General features: G+C 35.7%; 2 protein-coding genes and 1 pseudogene across 2 annotated transcripts; all 3 read left to right on the top strand.

Annotated features, from left to right (window-relative positions):
* The first annotated feature begins 4,275 nt into the window (after window positions 1-4,275).
* On the top strand, window positions 4,276-4,983 carry LOC147406954 (pathogenesis-related protein 1 pseudogene; annotated as a pseudogene).
* Window positions 4,984-8,513: 3,530 nt separating this feature from the next.
* On the top strand, window positions 8,514-10,684 carry LOC147406953 (uncharacterized). The gene is made up of 2 exons (XM_086432578.1): window positions 8,514-9,659; window positions 10,010-10,684. Exons 1-2 carry the CDS (start codon window positions 8,514-8,516, stop codon window positions 10,682-10,684), a joined length of 1,821 nt encoding a protein of 606 aa, XP_086288704.1.
* Window positions 10,685-10,988: 304 nt separating this feature from the next.
* Window positions 10,989-11,718, top strand: LOC147406952 (pathogenesis-related protein 1-like). The gene has a single exon (XM_086435301.1). It carries the CDS (start codon window positions 11,062-11,064, stop codon window positions 11,542-11,544), a length of 483 nt encoding a protein of 160 aa, XP_086291427.1. The 5' UTR covers window positions 10,989-11,061; the 3' UTR covers window positions 11,545-11,718.
* Window positions 11,719-21,741: the final 10,023 nt, after the last annotated feature.

Genomic DNA, 21,741 nt, shown 5'->3' with positions numbered 1-21,741 from the left:
ACTCTTAAGTTGCTTCCAGCCAAGTCATCGTTCTTCCACATGCCTCTGTTATAACCCATAATGTAACAGACTGTGTTGAGATAAAGGATTTGTGTGTGTGTGCGCGCATGTGTATAAGTTGTGAGTTTGATATCCAGTATGATCATTAATTTCTTAGGGGCCACCCACGAGGGTGCTCTCTCACTTACCTGGTGCGTGCGATGTGCGGGTGTTGCACTTGCCTCCCGACTAGTCCTTGGACATGACCATGGTCTAAGGAATGGGTAAAGCGCACATATGGGCCTGGTTCGCTGTCTACAACGACACCAAATTATCAAAAAATAAAAATAAATAAATTTTTTTAGAGATATTTAGGAGAACACCACCAACTTTTGATGAAATTACAATTTCTGCTCACTGTTCTTTTTAATTACCAAAAAACCCAGTTAGATTGTCACTTTATAAACATGCCATCAAGTCACTTGAAAAACCTATCCATATTCACGTTTTGGTAATTAAAATGAACATGAATCATAATTTTGTCAAATTCGGCTCACAAATTGGTAATTTACCAAAATTTTAATTTTAGAAGAAAAAAAATTGCTTCTAGAGAAGTCCATCTGGATTTGACTTTTCTCTTAGGTAGAATTAACTAGAGCCTAATAACTATCATAAACGTTTCAACATGGCTATATGAGTCACTAGCTATTCATGCATCCTAACCTAAATGATAGCTAGACTAGTCCATATAAAATGAAGAAAAATGCTAAACTGGCTTCCTACAACTTTGCCCCTGATACTATCCTGAATGAGCTTTCTACCACATTATTGTATTGGCGAAATGAATAGAGACGATTTTGTTAGATTTCTTAATTTCTGATACAGTGCAACAAGCCCAAGTAAGACCCCAGATTCAGACTAGTGATGGATTTATTAGAATAATCCGAGGAGACCTATTCTTGAATGAAAAAGACGAGATCTTTCAGATTCATAGAAAGTTATGGATTTTTCATTTTAAGCCTAATTCCTCTGTTTACCCTATTTTTTATTTTTATTTTTAAATTTTTAATTTTAAGAATGTTTTGTTTTGTTAATAACTTTATCTATAGAAGTCAAAATGGAAGCGGATCGTCTATAGTCTGTAGCACAATTTTCATGTAGTACTCTATAGCACTTTCTTTATGGAAGAGATAGAACCATAATATGAAAAGATAACATCACAGCTCTCTTGTGATCATGGTTTAGATCTGATTTAAAAATTAAAAAAAAATCAAAACGAAAGTTTTTTTTTTGTTGTTGCTAGATCCATGTCTTTAAAATGAATGGCTATTAAACGCTTAATTTTTTAAAGGTGAGATTTTATTGTATTGCTGATGTGGCACTCTTTCTGCTATCTAAACAATGCACAGGGTGTTACAGGGAACTTGTGTTACAGAGGATTCGCTTCCAGTCAAAATCATGCACAGTCAATTTCTTCTTATTTCTAAGGTTAAGTAGTATTTATTTTCACCCTTAATTAGGATGTTTTGTACTATTTTTAGTAATTTTTTTTCCATTTGACTATTTTCGTGTTTTTTTTAAGAATAAGGCTCTTTTATATAAATAGTATTGTAACTCCATATGGGGGGACATATTTGATTAATAAAATTTATATTTTATAGAGTTTCCCCTTTATTTTCTAATTACAAGATTCTGCGTGAATCAACTAGTTGTTTATGCCTATTTGTTTGGTATTCTTTTGAGAATCAACGATCTAATTAGAATATTATTTTTTGCCCTACATCAATTAGTGTATGAAAAATATATTGATTCTTTGGGTATTTTTTGTTTGTGCCTCATGAAAAACATGACCACCACGCATGCATGAGAGGTCTATCCATGTCCTCGCACCAAATCAATACCCTGAATATATTTATGTATTTTTTAACGGCTTACATGCATGATTTAATTGAGAGATTAAAATCAGAAGAAATCAATCAAATATTTGGATATCTTCTCCTTCAATTTTTTTTTCTTTCTAATTTGGCATGAAAATGATTGATACCTTGTACCTTCGTGTATCCTTTTGCAATGAGAAAATTATATTTTCTTAAAAAAATAAGGAATAATGTACAAGAATATAATGTAAAAAATTATAAGAAAATAAATCTACACAATCTCTGAAATGATCTCATGCGGCTCACAATGCACAAGTGAGGCAGTTACACATGATTAAAGTGCACAGATGAAGGTTGTGGTATGATTTTGAGTTACAAGGTGCAAACCATACTTGTTGGTGCTAATCGCTTGATCATGAGAGTTGATTATGAACTTGAGTGATTAAGTTATCCAATTGCAAGCACACACTAAACGTAAGTATATAAGTGCAACCTGAAGATTTTCTTAGGTCATTTTCATAATACAAATTACCAAGCACATGGTCGTTCCTGATTCCTAGTAGCACTTTTCAACGGTCGGGAGAGTGACGATAAAAAAATCCCTTTGTTTAAATTTGGGATTTTAATGGTCAACCATTTTTAAATCTTTGGCCAGTTGATAAAAAAGATTGGTTTTTTTTTTTTTTTTCAATAAAAAAATAGTTTTATAGATTTACAAAAAAGGACTAGAAAAGTATAAAAGGTTTTTTTTACTTGGAAAAAAATTTCTCATCCTTTTACCTTTCAGTCCCAAACCATAATAGTAAGGTCATCTCTAAATGATAATAGGATTTTGTCAAAATTCCAAAGTGTATTTATTGTACTTTAACGTATGCGTTAACAAGACCCATGATAATAATATATTTAGGACTTCTCTAGTGTCTAACAAAAGGGAAATTTTTATTTTTTATTTTTTTGCTCACAATAAAGTCAATTCATGTTTTCATAAAATCAGAATCGACCAATCACACGAATACATGTGTATCAAGGGTGTCCCCAATTTACAATAGTATCCTCATTAGGTTTTGTGCCACTAATCATTTGGTTTCTGTGAAATCCCGGATTAATTTTTTGTGAACAAAATATCTCTCAATGATATATTAAATGGGCTGATAAATATAGGTTTCCTGGGGATCGTTTCCCCATAACATCTCTTCAAGTCTCCGTCGTTGACATTGTCTCATACCAAAATCTTCTATATTTTCCTTTCAAAGAAATTTAAGATTCCATCATTGGTTTGGCCACCTCATTAATAACAAGTGTTTGTGATCCTTATACATCATTGAGAGGCCATTGAACCAGTCGTTGAGGCCTATTTTCCTTCATTATTGTTCTCTTCTCGTGATCTTAGTGTCAAGTTGCTTTCAGGTAATTGAACCTTCTAAATTCCATTGAAAATTTCAGATAAAAATAAAAATTCATAAAACAATTTATTTTAAGTTTGATCCAAGGTTTTGAAAAAGGATGGATACCGAACTTCCACCTCACTCTCAAACTTAAAATTAAAATTCAGTTGTGAAAAATTACTCTCTTTATTTGAAATTTTTTTAACGTTCATAGAATTTTCTCCTCTACAATCCTAAAGCATTGGATCATACTTTTGGGATGCCACAAGGTGAGCCCAAGGAACCTTAGTAAGGGTGAAATCCGTACTAACTTAGAAAGGCTAGTGGGGCTCTCTATTTTTCATTCCCAAATCCAACGATCTGAACCCTAAGGATGAAAGATGATAATATATTTAATTTGGACTTTTCCAGTGTCCCAACAAAAGTCGAAGGGTAGGATTGCATAGCAGAATTTTCCGTATTTTCCTAGCTTCCAAAGAAATTTCAGCATCCATCATTCATTTAGCAGCCTCATTGACCCAAGTGTTTGTAGTGGAGGGGCAATTGAACCAGTTGTTGGGGCCTATTGTTTTCTTCATTTTTGTTCTATTCTCGTGATCTTAGTGTCAAGCTGCTTTCAAGTAATCGGTGACTCAAACTCTTCTGTATGCCCCAATTAATTATATAGGAAACATACATTTGGATTGGCCTATGGTCTACCACCCAGTCCAAGGGCGAAAAACGGAACCTTGGTAGAATTTTTTTTTTTGCTAAGTAAACCTTTGTCGATAGTCTCACTATAATAGGGATAAAGAATGTAGGATAGTGAATTTACTCTTTCAAAGTTACCTCACTAAAATTTCTTCATTTTTCAAATCATGTTCTATTCCTTTTTTTTTTTTCCATTTTTCCACCATACTTATCATGAAAGAACTTATGACATTAGTCATTAATTAATACCCTACCAATGACTTTTTCTTTATTTTTTTGCTTCAAAGTTTTGCTTTATATCCATTTTCTCCTCTATTTTCCCTATAAATACCCTATCTATGTGTCTCATGTTTCATCAAGGAAACCAAATATTGCCTAGTAAAGTATAGAGAGAAAAGGAGAGAGAAAAATATGGGGGTGTGTAAGCTTGAATTACTAGTAGTGGGTTTGATAGGCTTAGCACTGATGCAAGTCTCCCAAGCTCAAAATTCCCCACAAGACTTTATTAACGCCCACAACGCGGCTCGTTCCCAAGTGGGGGTCGGTCCTATGACATGGGATCCCACGGTTGCGGGATACGCTCAGAACTACGCTAATCAAAGAGCTGGCGATTGCAGACTAGTGCACTCGGGTGGACGCTATGGTGAGAATATTGCCTGGGGTAGTGGTGACCTCTCCGGCACAGATTCTGTGAATATGTGGGTAGGGGAGAAAAAAGACTACGACTACAACTCGAATACGTGTAGGGCAGGAGCTGTTTGCGGGCACTACACTCAGGTGGTGTGGCGCAAATCGGTCCGTCTTGGGTGTGCTAAGGTTAGATGTAGCACTGGGGGCACCTTCGTCATTTGCAGTTATGATCCCCCAGGCAACTTTAATGGAGAACGTCCTTACTAAGATGATGTAATGGTTCTGATGTAGAATAAGTTGGTGGATTTCGTTTCCCGTTTATGTTCGGGTTATGATTTTGTCCATCCATGTTGCGATTAGCGCATATAAAGAAATAAACTAAAGAGTAAAGAAGTTAAATATTATATTTCTTATTATAAAAACGTACATGTGCATGGGTTTTGTTTCCTGTAAGAATGACATTAGATGTTAACCTTGTAAACACAAATTATAATGGTTAAAAGTGATCCTCAAGATAAGCATCATTGGAATATGTATTGATGAGATACACAAAAAATCTCTAATATTGAATTTTGTGTTTGCACAGCCAAGGTCTTGTGTAATTCCTTGAGTCAAAGGAACGCGAAATGTAGATTTTCTTAAATTATTTTCCTTTAATTATTATCAGAATTCAGAACTGCCCGTATGGTCTTTCCTTTACGCTACATGACTAGTACTAATTAAACCCAAATAAAAAAGGGTTGCACTTGGTCTGCGGCCAGTGTAAAATTTGGTACAAAGAAAGGCCAACTGAGGAACCCATGTCCAATACTTGTTCAGACATGGGTCCTTTTCTTTGCATTTGTTGAGCAACCTAATTACATATGTATTATATTTTTTAAATTGGAATACTAGACCGACTTGAATTTCCATCATGATGGCTAAGGTCATCTAGTCTAACGGTTGGAGAAAACTATGCCGCACGTAGTTTTCACTCACAATTTCCATTTACATTTTCATATAATAGGAATATACTAGCCTCCAACGAGATTTGACGCACGGGTTCTAACCAATCCCCACACGTGTTTGTGTTTCCTACATGTGTTTCTCATTCCATCTCAACCGTTCGTTGAATGCTGTGTTCAAAGTCGTTGGAGATAAGAAAAGTCCTTCCACAAAAAAAAAAAAGTGATTACTTGTAGAATCAACCGCAAACTGCGCAAAGTATCTCGGGATTCACATTATTAAACTTTTTGAAGCTCATCCAATGGCCTGAACCTAATGATGACGACTATGGATGACGCTACCATTTTCCTTCGACAGACCTCAGCATCCATGCATCTAACAACCTCGTCCTCATTTCATACAGTTTTTTAGGATCCATTTTAATCACTAAATATTTCCAAACTAAGACTCGGGTTCATTTCAAGAAGCTCGGCCTCAAAACTCAATTGAGCTCATTTGTAAATTTAGCAAATCATTGAGTCAATCCATGAAATCGATGGAATTAGCTCCAAAATGCATTTAGAAACTCAAGAGAGAACTATGTTGCCATACTTTTACTATTATTTATTTTAAATACTAAACTAATTTTAAATTCTATTTTTGTAGAGTACATCATGTAATAGGAACTTCTTAAATTGCTTTCATAATTTTTATTTATATTTTTATTGTCTTAGTCAATTAATCAATCCACTTTTGTAAATACACATATGTTTAATGTCAAATTCTATTGGATTTATATATGATACAAAAGATCCAATATGTATAGATAGTCCATTAAACTAATCTAGCTAATTGATCCTAATTAATGCAAAAATTCTAGATTTTCAAGATATATGAACGAGTCAAGCATCTTAATATTATGAAGAACACTTTCCTTACTACTTAAGTAAGATTTAAAATCTTACTAAGGGTCCTCGTTGAGTGGATAACCAATTGGCAATCCAACAGGACAGCTCTCTAAGTTTTAAAATAATAATAATAATAGATGGTTACTGAATACCTAAATTTAAAATTATAAATTAAATGATGAAAAATAATATTTTTTAAATTTTTTTTTTTATTTTTATATATTTGAAATTCATAAAATTTTGTCCTTTACGAACTTACGGCACCGGATCGTGTTTTTTAAATGCCACAAAATGAGTTGAAGGACCCTTAGTAAGATTAGCTCTACTCTAATATTATTGTGCATCTCATATACATTATCTACATATGTTTCACTACATGTATTTCACATCCCATCCCAACCTTAATAATAATATTCATATTAGCTCTACGTCAAAGTCAAAGTCGTTTCAGATAATAAAAATCTTTCCACAAAACTTAAAAAAAAGCCTACCTTTCAACTTAGCATCATCCTCAACCGCAAAATGCGGAGAGTGCCTCGAGATTCATACTAAGAATTATGCTTTTTAAGGTAATCCAATGGTCATAACTAATCCCAATCCTCACGGAAAGGCAATTAGACCAGTTGTGGTCGTGGTGGTGGCAGTCCACCATATATTCCTTCTCAATTTCTCATGACCTAAAAATCATGACTCGGACCTGATACATGAACCCGCATGTATTAAAGATTCATAATCTGATGGTCTCAAACATTTATTTCTTAGACTTTTTTGGAATAAGCATTTGATGGTTTGAAAGCATTTATTTCTTCAACTTTTTCTTGGAAAATAAGCATTTGAGGTTATTTATGAATTTAAAAAAAAAAAAAAAAAAATCTTATGGGATAGTGTTAACATGTGTCCTAATCCCACATGTTAAAGTGCAATAAATACACTTTGGAAATTAGATTTTGTATCAAAATTACCCTTAAAAAATTAATTTTTTTACAAAAATACCCTCTGATTCAAATTAATCTTTTGAGGGTATTTTTTATAGGAAATTCAGTTGTCGAGATGTAGCCAATGCACCTAAACATGTGCCCATAGGGCACATGTAAACAAATCCCTTCTTTTGAATTTCTTGATGAATTTAATAGACTGGAACCAGACTAACATCTTCTAAGGTACTGTAGCCATGTGAAATTTTGACGAAAAATAAAAAAGTGACTCATGTCATGTTTGGCACCAAATTAAAGTCTAACCATTGGCCAAAGACGTTCATGTCTGATAAGAAAGCCCTCTTTGTTTCATGGAAAATCTTTTTAGGTTGTGATTTGGATATAAGTTTAACAGAATATCTTCTATTAAAGACAGAAATAGAGATTAAGTGGAGGGAAATGAAGACATAGAGAAAGAGATTATTGGGTATTATAAAAATCTGTTTGGAACCAGATCAGATAGTTCCATAGACAACCATGAGTTGCAGCTGAAGCAAATTGATGAAGCCTCGACAAATGAGCTTATCAAACCTGTGACCGAAGAGGAAATCAGAGTAGCTATGTTCTCCATGGATGGAGACAAAGCCCCTGACCCTGACGGATACTCTGCTACCTTCTTCCAGAAGTCTTGGGACATAGTCAAAAGCGACATGGTGGCTGCTATCAAGTATTTTTTTTCAGAGGGGGAAGCTGGTAAGGGAAGTAAATGCTACAACAGTAACCCTTGTCCCTAAAATGGATAGGCCTACGTCTCTAGAAGAGTACAGACCCATAGCATGTTGCAATGTGATATACAAGTGCATTTCCAAGATCCTAGCCAACAGACTCAAAAACACTCTAAATGAGATAGTGAGCCCAATCCAATCAGCTTTCATACAAGGAAGGTCAATCAGAGACAACTTAATGCTCTCCCACGAATTGGTTAGAAACTTTCATAGAACGAAAAACCCCCCCAGATGTGTTGCAAAGGTCGATTTGAAGAAGGCTTATGATTCAGTTGCTTGGGAGGCAATCATCCACTGCTTGGAGTTGATGAAATTCCCAGAAAATTTTATAGCTTGGATATGAGGGTGCATCTCATCCCCTATGTACTCGATAGCTATTAACGAAAGGGACCATTTATCCCCCTACTTGTTTGTGCTCGTTATGGAGCTGCTTTCAGCCAAACTGCAAGATATGAAGAATAAAGGGAAGTTGGAGCTGATGGACAATTGTAGAGATCCCAAAGTTAGCCACTTGATTTTCGCTGATGACCTGATGTTATTCTTCAAAGGGAATATCAGATCTGCAACTGCTATTAAAGAAGCTTTGGAATGGTTCAACAGCATCACAGGGATGAAGATGAACTTGAATAAAAGTAAGCTTTATTGTGCTGGGATTGACAGCCAAGTGAGAGAGAGAATTTCCACTACCATTCAAATCGCTAAAGCTACTCTTCCTGTCAAGTATCTTGGTCTGCCCCTCATTTCAACAAGACTCAAGGTTGCTGATTGCGAGCCTATTGTTAGCAAGATAACTAGTAAGATCAAGTCTTGGAAAGCCCATTTTCTCTCTTTTGCAGGAAGGATGGAGCTCATCAAATCAGTGATATGCAGTATGCATATCTATTGGTCTAGTATTCTAATGCTCCCCAAGAAGGTGCTGAAAGAAATTGAAAGAATATGTGCTAGCTTCCTATGGGCAGGGCCGAACATGGGAAACAAAATGCATTGTGTGAGCTGGAAGAGAATGGCTAGGGGAAGAGAAGAAGGGGGGTTGGGATTTCATGACCTAGATCTTCAAAACAAAGCGGGTATTGCTAGACAAGTTTGGGATATTGCTTCGAACAGGAAAATCATATGGGTAGAATGGATTCATAAGAATCTGATAAAAGAAAACCACTTCTGGACTATGAGTATCCCGGGTAATGCATCATGGATGTGGAGAAAGTTGTTACAGATGAGAGAGGCCTCCAAAGACATGATCACTTATAGAATCGGCGATGGCAGCAACACCTTTATATGGCATGACCCTTGGACTACTGAGGGAGTAATACAACAAGGGAACTCCTATGACACCAGACTTCACAGTGAAGCCAGGGTCAGCATTTTGGTTAGAGGAGGCGAGTGGCACCTTCCAGCCCACCTAGCTACCTCGTTAGGAGGGATATGGGATCAGATCAAAGTTATGAATCTCGATTGCTCGGAGTCAGACAGAGTCATCTGGACAGTTGATCCTAAAGGTACTTATTCTATGAAATCTGCATATAAAGCTATTAAAGAGACCATACCTCAAGTTAGATGGCACACCTTGGTATGGTTCCCTAACAACATCAAACGGCATAGCGCCATTGCATGGCTTTGCCTAAGCAAGGGTCTGAAAACTCAAGACATGTTCAAGGCTAGAGGGGTCATTCAGAACTCGTGTTGTTGCTTCTGTAGAAACCATCCTGAATCAGAGGATCACTTATTTTTGGGATGTAATTTTTCCCACGACTTGTGGCAAAGAATGCTAAGAAGATCCAACATACCCCAGTCAAATAGAAATTGGAGATAAGAGGTCGAGTGGGCATGCAACAATTTCAAAGGTAAAACTTTTCATGCGGTCACTAAAAAATTGGCATTCAATGCCTTCATACACCATGTGTGGGCTGAGCGATGTAGGAGGATCTTCCAAACAGCTACAACCCCTCAGAGCTTGTAGAGACTATGATAGTCAGAGATGTTCAAATGAGACTTCAAAGCATCGAAGCCTCTGTGGAAGACAACCCATCTAATAGAGCCTTCATGGACTCATGGAACCTAAGCCCTCAGTATACGGTTAGAGTGCCTCTGAAATGCATATGGACCAAGCCTCCGGAGCACTGGTTTGTTCTTAACACCGATGGGTCTCTAAAAGGTGACAAGGGAGGAGAAGGGGCTATTATCAGAGACAGCGATGGCAAGATGGTGATAGCTTTAGCGGAGCAAAACCAAGGAGAGACAGTCTTACACCATGAGCTTCAAGCAATCCTAAAGGGGATGACAATGGCGAAAAAGGAAAACATCAAAGTGCTAGAGATTAGAACCGACTCTAAAGAGGCTATCGAATGCATTAAGGGGGAGAGAACAATCCCTTGGAGAGAAGAAAGGCTAGTTAAAGCCATTAAGACGAAAGGGAGCCACTTCCAAAAAATTAGATTCACCTTCTGCTATAGAGAATGCAACAAAGCTGCCGACTTTCTTGCTTCACTCCTTCATTCTTCAGGTAGCGTTATTCTTGAGCATAGGGACCTCCCTCAGAGGTTGGTAGACATTATATGTAAGGATGCTTTTGGGCATGCCTATGATAGGTTGTAATCTTGTTTTTTCTAGTTGGGGGTCTGCCTAACCCCCCATTAATCGACGAAAAAAAAAAAAAAAGTTTGGGCTGTTGTATCGTGCATGCTCTAGTTAAAGTTCAAAAAAGACTGACAGAGGACAAGCTCTCAGACTTTGATGTTTCCGCTTTGATTTTTCTTGAGAGTGCCACGTGGCATTTTAATTAGTGGAGTCATTGAATAGTAGAATTTAGTCTTTTAAAGTGTTTGTTTTTTTTCCTTTATAATTTAGGTTTATATCAATTTTCTCCACTATTTTTCCTATAAATACCCTACCCCTGTGTTTCATGTTTCATCAACGAAACCAAATATATTGCCTATACTAAATTATAGAGAGAAAGAGAGAGAGAGGGGAAGATGGGGTTGTATAAGCTTGCATTACTAGTAGTGTGTCTAATAGGCTTAGCTCTGATGCAAGTCTCCCAAGCCCAAGACTCCCCACAAGACTACATTAACGCCCACAACGCGGCTCGTTCCCAAGTGGGGGTCGGTCCAATGACATGGGACACCAACGTTGAAGCGTACGCTCAGAGCTACGCCAATCAGAGGGCTGGAGATTGCAATCTAATGCACTCTAGTGGATCTTATGGTGAGAATCTTGCCGGGAGTAGTGGTGACCTCTCTGGCACAGATTCTGTCAACTTATGGGTTGGGGAGAGACAATACTACGATTACAACTCGAACACATGTAACGGGGGAGAATGCCTGCACTACACTCAGGTGGTGTGGCGAAATTCGGTTCGTCTTGGGTGTGCTAAGGTTAGATGCAGCACTGGGGGTACCTTTGTCATATGCAGCTATGATCCCCCAGGCAACTTTCAAGGAGAACATCCTTACTAAGACATTTATGTCTGAGCGTTTCTTATTTAATTTAATTAGGGTTCTAATGTAGAATAAGTTGGTGGATTGCGTTTCCTGTTTATGTGCCGATTTCGATTTTGGTCGTCCATGCTGCTATTAGTAGATTAATAGGTATGCATAAATTCAAGGGAAATGAAGTTATATATTATATTTCTTATGAGGTGCAACATTTTATCTGTCCATGGTGACAAAGAACCGTGATAATCTGACTACCCCACATGGCAAACTCAATCGACTGACGTGATAAGTTTGGGAATGGTAGACCTGCGTTCCTCAGGATACATGGCTGCACTTCCCTATAAAAAGTGTATCTCGAGAGAATCATGTATCTCGAGGAGTGCAGATCTATGCTTCCAGAACTTGTCATGTCAGGTAGTCGATTGAGTATACCACGTGGATAGTCAGGTTATCACGACTCAATGAAGAACTAAAGGCGTTCTGGCTTTAAAACTATGTCTAATTTAGAATAATAATAACCAGACTCAAAATAAATAAAATAACTATATGAATCCTGATATATATTGGAGCAAGATTCTTTCATAGAACCCCAAATCATTCACGTAAGGCTTGATGATGAAGGTTTAAATACTTGAACCCATGCTAACTGTTCGGATACCAGTCCAGTTCTTCGCATCGGTTTAGCAACCTAATATTGGATTTATTCAACCGAAACAGCACGTGTGTCGTGATGGTTGAGATCATCAAGTTGATCTAACAATTGGAGAAATGTGTCGTCTCATCATACACTTATTGAGGATGCAAGTGACTTAACATTTTGTACATCTCTCAAAAAAAAAAAAAAATTTCTCATTTCAATATGTGTCACCACTCCTTGTTTGATATGGCCAAGCAAAAATACCAAATCAAACATGGATCCACCGAATCCATCGGAATCGTCACTTAAAATTTAGTATTTTTTAAGAAATTACTAAAAAGAACTTAACACCCGTGATTATCCAACGTTTTAGGCTTTGAGTACTGAGAAGGGTAAGGCTAGCCTTACTGACTTAGCAAAGTTTGGGTCGTTCAATGCATATAAAATCATGATCTGACGTCACAAGGATGTAGACTATGAACTTTAAAGGAAAAAAATAAACTTAAAAAAGATAATTTTTAGTCAGGATCAAAATATTTTCAAAACAGTGGTTCAAGCCAAAATAAAAATATATTTTAGAAATAAAAATTTTTGGATAAGATTTTTTCCATGAAATTTAGATGGTTGTGGTGTTGGATTGCCAATTTGGTATTCCATTTGAGTTCAACAACCCTTTGTAAGATTTGAATTTCTACAATATATCTTGTAGTTAGAATACGTAGAGAAGCGTAAAATACTGGACAGTCCAAAGATTTAAAAAAAAAAAAAGTTAAGACAGTCCAATGTGTTAAATTGATTTTTGTAATTTTAAAATTTTATTAATTTTTTGGAATTAATTAAAAATTAATCTTTTTTTAAAATAATTTTCCATCAAAATTATAAAAAAATATCTTGATTTTTTTTTTTTGATCTCTAATTGTTGGTTGAAATGGCAAAACCCACGTCATTTTTTTAGACAATACTCCTTTTTCTTATGTTTATCATGGGTCTTGTTAGCAATTCATAATACGAGAAAAATTCAATTCGTGAAAAATTCTGGTTCTATTCGATTTTGGATTGCAAAAATCCGATCTAAAATTATGCCAAAAATTCGATAAATGGAATATATGTGGCATACACTTCATACGTGTATTATCCGTTTCATTTCAAAATTTTGAAAACAAAAAAATTCAGCCATATGATAGTGATGGCGATGATAAAATTGGTGATGTTAATGGTGATGGTAGTAATAACGAGGGCACTGTGGTTATTGTTCCATTGATTTTTTTTTAAAAAGACCAAAATCAAGGGATAAATCATCAATTTGAAAAATTAAAGTATAATCTCAAATAAATGTAGAGGGTCATGTCATTATTTTTTAAAAGATAAAAGGCAAAATTTTCATGTAAAAATGTGGATTCCTCCAAAATTTTGAAACACGTCCACTTCAAAGTCGACTTGGTTTGCACATCACAACTTCCAAGTTTACACTGTGCAACATACATATAGTAGCATTTTTTTCCATTGAGATTTATAAAAATTTGTAAAAAAACTACGTTTTATTCTTTTAAAACTTAGAATCCATGTATTATTCAAAATAGTTCAATAATCCTGAGAATAATACTTTTATTGAAAAAAAAAATAAAAAATTCGTGAGTATCCCCACCCTTCGGTGAGACCAACCCTATGGTCACACGCACCACCCCCTCAGAAAGCCCTAAACCCTATTGGTTAAGTCGAGGTACATTATTGAGGGTGGCCCCAGGAATTCATTGCTTCTATTGATTAGTTAGAGATTTGTAGGGAAAAGGTCTTGTTAAATTATACCCTTAGGGCATACTTTAAAGTGCTATAAATACACTTTGAAAATGAGATTTTATATTAAAGATGCCCTTAAAAAAATATATTTTTACTAAAATACCCTCAATGCTTATTCTCAAGGTGTATTGCACTTTATTGGGGCACACATTAACAAAACCCGTTGAAAAAAAGACTAAATTTTGAAGAAATTTAAATGTTAGAAGTATGATAGAGATAAATTCTGGAGGTGTTTTGAACATTTTACTAACAAATATTCTAGCTATAATTTTATACCAATTATAGATTAAAAAAAGGCAGGTCTTCTTGACTCATTTAGGACCATTAGACTTTTTCTGGACAGGGGAATAAGCATTTGATGGTTTGGAAGCATTTATTTCTTAAACTTTTTATTGGAAATAAGCATTTGAGGTTATTTCTGATTTAAAATATATATATATATATATATATATATCTTATGGGATATTGTTAACATATGCCCTAAGCGCACACATTAAAGTGCAATAAATACACTTTTGGAAATTGGTTTTTGTATTGAAAATACCCTTAAAAGCTTTTTTTTTTTTTTTCAAAAATACCCTCAGATTCAAATTAATCTTTTGAGGGAATTTTTTGGTAGGAAATTCAGTTATCAAGATGTAGTTAATGCACCTAAACGTGTGCCCATAGGGCACATGTAAACAAAACCCTTCTTTTGAATTTCTAGATGAATTTAATAGACCGGAACCAGACCAACCTCTTCTAAGGTACCCTAGCCATGTGAAATTTTGATGAAAAATAGAAGTGACTCATGTCATGTTTTGCACCAAATTAAAGTATAGCCATTGGCCAAAGACGTCCATGTTTAATAAGAAAGCACTCTTCGTTTCATGGAAATCTTTTTAGGGTGTGATTCGGATAAAAGTTTAACTTTAAGCCATGTAATTTCAGCCAAAATAAATGCTCTCTGCTTGGTTCCAAGGAAGTTTGGGCTTTTGTATCATGTATGTCATGGTCAAAGTTCAAATTTTTGGTCAAATTTATAATTTCAGCATCAAACATTTTGGCAAAACATTTTTTCAAAACATGGGTTAGAAGTTTTGAAATGGGCTGATTTTTGGTGAGGATGATCTCTACGGTGAGGAGATCATCATCACCAAAAATCAGCCCATTCCAAAACTTCTAACCCCATTAAAAATGGTTTACAAAAAAATGGATGGTCCACGATTTTTCAACTTGTAAACATGGGGTTAGAAGTTTTGGAATGGGCTGATTTTTAGTGAGGATGATCTCCTCACTGTAGAGATCATCCTCACCAAAAATCAAATCAGCCCATTCCAAAATTTCTAACTCATGTAGGACAAAAATGGTTGGCTAAAATGTTGGCCAAAATGTTTGGTGTTGAACGGGACCCACATATATATATATATATATATATATATAATATATATATATATATATATATATATATATATATATATATATATATATATATATATATATATATATATATATATGTATAAAACCCATGGCAGAACTCTACCTAATTGTGACCAATATCAGGTAGAATCCATCGGGTTCAGGTTTGGCTTGCCCAAGTTATAGACCTAATTAAAACACAAGTAAGGTGTGCCACACATGGTGCGGCATACTGCATGGATGATCCATGCATAGTTGTGGGTAGATTTAGATTATCGACTTACTCGTGTTCATGTTTTACTCTATAAGCAAATCAATGGGTGTTCGCTCACGTAGAAAAAAAATGTGGAACTAAAGAAACTTGAACAAGAGAACACAACAATTTTTCACATGGAACATTCTTCAATGTGAAAGAAAAAAATCACAATACCTAATTTATAGTTAAAAGCTTCCATTTTGTAAATGGACTTTGAAAGCGCCCTCGATCCGCGGGGTGCGCGGATCCGCTTTTGACCCTTGAGGTTTGGGAGTCGCCACCTAGTTATTACGGTCTAGGAACCGATCAATGATTCTAAACGGATAAAAACTAATCTAAAACCAAGAAAACTGAATTCGGGGATCATGTTACGGGATTGGAAGGTGTTAGGCACCAATCCCGCCCGGCCAAAGCCGGTCTCTACTAAATTCCCAAGTAAATTACATTGCTAAAACCTAGATAAAAATAAATAAATAAAAAATACCTTTCCGATGCAAGGACTTTATTCCCTCAGATCTGACAAAAAGAGCTCCTTGTACCGTGCTCCCTTGCTTCGTTCTGTTTCCGGATTTGACTTCGGATCTCCGAGGTAAGGTATCTCCTTGTTTTTGAATCTAAACTCTTCAAGTTCGTTGAGGATTTGGGAGTGTTTTTAGAAGGCTTTTGGGTGTTTTCTAGACTAAAATTGAATGAGGGATGTTAGCTAAGGAGTTGGGGCTCCAAAACTAGGGTTTATGGGGGGCTAGGGGGCTTCTAGACCTACTTCTCTTAGGGTTTATGAGTTGATACGAAAATAGGGTGTGAGCACCTCTATTTATAGATGTTTTTAGGGTTGATTTGGATAGAGTTAGTGTTTAATTAGAGTTGTGTTTTAGTTTGACTTGTTTTAGGTAGAATTGTGTTTTAATTAGAATTGTTTTAGGTAGAATTGTGTTTTAATTCAAATTGTTTTAGGTAGAATTATTTTTAAGTTAGAACTCTATTAGATAGAGTTATTATTTAATTAGATCTCTATTATGACTTTTGGTCTTATTTGATTGACTTTTAATGTTTTGACTTTAGTCTTAATTGATTGACTTTCAATATCTTGACTTTAGTCTTGCTTAATTGACTTTAATTTTGACTTCAGTTCACTTGATTGACTTTAATACCTTGACTTCAGTCTTGCTTGATTTACTTTAAATTTTTGGAGAAGGCCCCTCCATTATTTCTTTAATTCTTTGGACCCCCAAATGGAGGGGTCCTTAAAGAAATATCCCACGAACCCTCAACAATTTTGCCTGAGAGTCCGATTGATCGATTTTTTAGGTTCAAAATTTTAAATTAATTTCATTAATGTTTTACTTTAATTATTTAATGTTTTATTTATTAATTTCGAATTTTTTAATTATAAAATTGTGAAATTACCGTTTTGCCCCCGGAGAGGACTTTTCACGTTTTAAGTCGGTTTTTAATGTTCTAGATGTTTTAGAATCGATTTTTCGTAAGGAATTCAATGGAAATATTATTTTGTGTTATTTATGAAATTTTTTGTGTGAAATGGTCGTGAACTTTATGAGGGGCATTTTCGTAATTTTGTCGAATTCTGTGAAAATTGACGAAATGATTTATTTGGTTTCGATTTGTTGTTTTATGTGTTTGAATGAGTTTTCCTAAGCGTAACGTAGGCTCTAGGGTTGTTTTGAGATTAGGGGTATTTTGGTAATTTGATAGTTTTTAGTGATTTTTATCGTGAAGCTTCTTTTTGGTTTGCAAGATGATGATTTCTATGTTTCTGGGGTCGTATTTACCTAGCGTAGCGTGGTTTCTAAGGTTTTGTTAGTTTGAGATACCTCATCCGGATTTCTGAAACACATCTGGTAACAAAATAAAGCAATGGAATACACATCCATCATTGGGAATCATTGCGATCGGGTTGACGAGTTGATTAATCAGGCGAGTGCAAAAATGGGGTGTCTACAGATGCCCCTCTTTGGCAGAGGGTTGAAGCAAACTAGATAGCAAATCTATTTTGGTAGATAGTGCGATATCCGAATGCCAAAGCTAGTGACAGTTCATTTTGCAGCCTGATTTAGCAATTCGTCAGGGTGTTCGGATCCTTGAGCGTAAAACTCTTCCCGAACTAAAAGGTTGTCAGGTCCTCGAGCTTGAACTCTCACTGACGATGTCAGATCCTCGAATTTTAGAAAATTCTCCCTGACTGATGCAAAAGTGCACGTGTGTGCAATGGTGTGATGCTGTGTGAAACTAAGTAAAAATGTGCCAGGTCCTAGAGATCTTCTCTCACTGACAATAATGATTCAAAATTGAGATGCACTTATGCAACGAAAACAATCATAGCAAGGTTTAACAAAGGTAATTGGAGTTATAACATTGTAGGAACTTCGTTAAATCCTATTTGAAATTCTTTTTAGAGTTTGAAAAAGTTTGAGTCTCATTTATCGGACTGGAGCCTATTGTAGCAAAGCTTCTCAGGCTAAGGAACTTAAACAATCCTATTAATTCAATATGATTTCAAACAAAGCTGGAGTCTCGTTTCTCGGACTCTGGCTAAGGTTTACAGGAACTTAAACAATCCTATTAAAATTGGAGTCTCGTTTCTCGGACTCAAACTAAGGTTAATAGGCACTTCAAAAAGCCTATGATTCAAAACGTTGGAGTCTCATTTCTCGGACTCGAACTTAGGTTTATAGGCACTTCAAAAAGCCTATATATTATTCAAAAAGTTGGAGTCTCGTTTCTCGGACTCGAACTTAGGTTTGTAGGCACTTCAAAAAGCCTATTCATTCTATGATTCAAAAAGTTGGAGTCTCGTTTCTCGGACTCGAACTTAGGTTTGTAGGCACTTCAAAAAGCCTATTCATTCTATGATTCAAAAAGTTGGAGTCTCGTTTCTCGGACTCGAACTTAGGTTTGTAGGCACTTCAAAAAGCCTATTCATTTTATGATTCAAAAGTTGGAGTCTCGTTTCTCGGACTCGAACTTAGGTTTGTAGGCACTTCAAAAAGTCTATCTATGATTCAACAAGTTGGAGTCTCGTTTCTCGGACTCGAACTTAGGTTTGTAGGCACTTCAAAAAGCCTATTCATTCTATGATTCAACAAGTTGGAGTCTCGTTTCTCGGACTCGAACTTAGGTTTGTAGGCACTTCAAAAAGCCTATTCATTCTATGATTCAACAAGTTGGAGTCTCGTTTCTCGGACTCGAACTTAGGTTTATAGGCACTTCAACAAGCCCATTCATTCTATGATTCAAAAAAGTTGGAGTCTCGTTTCTCGGACTCGAACTTACTAAGCCACGTTTCTCGGGCTTAGATTTATAGGAACTTAAACAATCCTATTAATTGATTATATGATTCAAAATCGAGCTCAAAGTTTGAAAGATCAGGCCTTTATTGGCTTATCATGCATCTGGATTCGTAATTATCATTGGGTTTCGCCGGACTTTTAAGCTTTTGTATGATTTTCTTTTTATCATGTGATTAAGAACAAAAACTTTGGAATTAAATGACCTTCAAAAATGCCCCTAGTTTCAAGGTTGGCTTTAATTGGGACTTGACTACGAGACTGATGGAATGGATTACGCTTGAAAAATATGGACTCTGATGTATGATAGATAGAAGAACTGACATTCTCTTAAATTTAAGACTCTTAAGATTATCATATGTGCAATAAAGAATTGATCATTTTCTTTCGAATTTCTTTTGAAAAATGCTTGAGCTGGACTTAAAAAATCTTGATAAATATTAGAATAAAAGATCTTCCTCTTCAAAGTGGTTGATGATTCTACATCTTCCATTAGCGAACACTTGAACAAGTAAACATACTTTTGAAGATCCTACAATGTTCAAGATGACTTCTGATTTTTTTCGACTTCAATATTGTCTTTGTCGGATGTGAGCTCTTGGCTAAAAGACAAATATCGTGGCTTGAATGGTTCTGCAGTTTCTGCACAAGCTTCCTTCTGAATTTTTCTTCTTGACGGGACCTTTCCTCCCATTTGATGATGCCCTAATTTTTGCCTAGATCGCCTCTTTAGGTTTTCAATCTAGCGGGCTTTTTTTTCTTTTTCTGATGATGCCTTGATTTTTGCCTAGGTCGCCTTTTCAGGTTTTCAACCTAGCAGGCTTTCTTTTTTATGGTTATGCCCTAAATTTTGCCTAAGCGCCCTTTCAGGTTTTCGACTTAGCGGGCTTCTTTTTTTTCTTGATGATCTTGTATAACCAACTCGACAACTTCTCAGTTCCTGCACCTTAACCGAGTCAATTAGCCTTCAGGAGGACTTAATAGGTGGGCTTAGGATATGGTTTAGAAAGAAAAGATATAAGGCTCAACTTCCCAAAATGCCCCTAGTTTGATATTCTCTCTTTTTCTATCAATTATTTTGATTTTTTTTTCTAAATGCCCCTAGTTTGGCATTCTTTTCTTTTTATCAATTCTTTTGATTCTTTTTTCTAATGCCCTTAGTTTGGCATTCTTTTCTTTTGAACATTTCAATAGTAGATTTTTCTTTTGGATGACACTTTCCTTAAGAGAATACATTTTTCTTTTAATGACCGGGCCTGAAGTAACTTCTCAGGTTGCCTACGTACCCCAAATATTTCTTTTTTCCTTTTGGGATCAGGTCAAAACGTAGTTCATACTAAGATTCCTTCCCAAGGTTGGTCGGTATGGTTTAAAAAGAAGAGGCTACTGCTTTTATTTTTCTTTTAAAAGGCTGCGAGGGGCTAAAGAAGGTTTTTTTTTTTTTTTGGTAAGATAGGAAAATGATTCGACCAAAGAGGCCTCCTTTTGTGAATGCTGCTTGACTTGGTCAAAGTTTTAGGAATTCGATATCTGGATTGCTCTGTCAACTAAGATTTCCTTTTGAGAATGAATATTCTTCAGTCTTCTTCTGAGAAAGAGTAATCTTCAGTCTTCTTCTACGGAGTTGAGTGAGACTGAGTTCTTTGTATTTGACATTGACTCGTTCAACTATTTTCAAACTTCAAAAGAAATCTCATATTCTTTTGTGAATGAGAACTTTCTTCACTTGAGTGAAAAACATGGTAGATCCACTTGTAAGTCTTAGCATCTTTGTCGATGCTTTCAGCTATATCATTTTGACCAATAATCTTCGACTTTGAAGTTCACCCTTGACTATATGTCTTGATCTATATTTTTATGCGATCCATCTATATATCCTTATGAGACCATGCAAGAAATATTGTTGAATTTCTCAAGTAAGTTTACTATGCTCTCATGTTCTCCTGAGGATAATGTATCACCAATTTGCACTTCTTGAGTGTACTCTTTAATTCCAATATTTATCAAATTTGATTAGTGAGCTTTAAGTCATTTCTCATGTTAGATTTTATGTTCACATCATTATTGCACACATGATAATCAAAAGCTTCTTTATTAGAATAAAAAAGAACACAAACTGACAAACCTAAAAAAAATAAAGATGGCTAACTGAATTCAAAGACTGACGCAATTGAAGCTAAAAAAAAACTAAGAAAACTTAAAAGATGACATCATTATGAATAGAGGGACACAAATCTAGAGTCTATGCCACTTCGGTTATCTTCGATGGATGACTTGAACTTGCCTGCTTTTACTATCTCTTCATATTTTGATTCAAGCCTCTGTCATATGCGCGACAATCCGTTGCTTCAATAATTTCCCTGTTCTTCAGTTCTGTCGTTGCCTTAGGGTAGTTGTGCTCATTCTGGCATGGAGCGAATGCACTGTTAAGACCCATTGGGTGAATGAAGGAAACTGGATCAATTGATTCGGGTTTGGATATGGATATTAGGTTCAGAGTAGGAGGGGGTTGATTTTGAAAAGTAGGCAAAGGGTTAGTCTTAACATTGGGAGTAGTAGGAGTGGGTATGGTGACTTTTCCTTGCTCAATAAGGTCTTGGATAGCATGTCTGAGAGTAATACACCTGTCAAGAACATGACCAGGCATCTGATGGAATTCACAGAATTGCCCATTATCCATGTTTGGAGGAAGAGGATTAGGCAAATGCTTAGGTTGTAAAGGCGTCAACAATCCCCTTTTCATCAATTTTTGATAAGCAACACTAAGGGACATTCCAAGATTGGCAAACTGTCTCCTAGGCTTAGTTTGTGAAGGTTGAGTAGCT

This window comes from Akebia trifoliata, chromosome 3 (genome assembly GCF_017979445.1).
Source record: "Akebia trifoliata isolate Shusen 1 chromosome 3, ASM1797944v1, whole genome shotgun sequence".
Classification (NCBI taxonomy): domain Eukaryota; kingdom Viridiplantae; phylum Streptophyta; class Magnoliopsida; order Ranunculales; family Lardizabalaceae; genus Akebia; species Akebia trifoliata.
The sequence above is the reverse complement of the archived record's forward strand: the minus strand, read 5'-3'. Positions and strand labels throughout refer to the sequence as shown.

Excerpts from the sequence above, each read along its gene's own strand:
- LOC147406952 (XM_086435301.1), top strand. The coding sequence starts at position 11,062 with ATGGGGTTGTATAAGCTTGCATTACTAGTAGTGTGTCTAATAGGCTTA.
- LOC147406953 (XM_086432578.1), top strand. The coding sequence starts at position 8,514 with ATGGAGCTGCTTTCAGCCAAACTGCAAGATATGAAGAATAAAGGGAAG. Across the intron at positions 9,660-10,009 it reads AAGTTAGATGGCACACCTTG|GAGGATCTTCCAAACAGCTA; the intron begins GTATGGTTCCCT and ends TGAGCGATGTAG.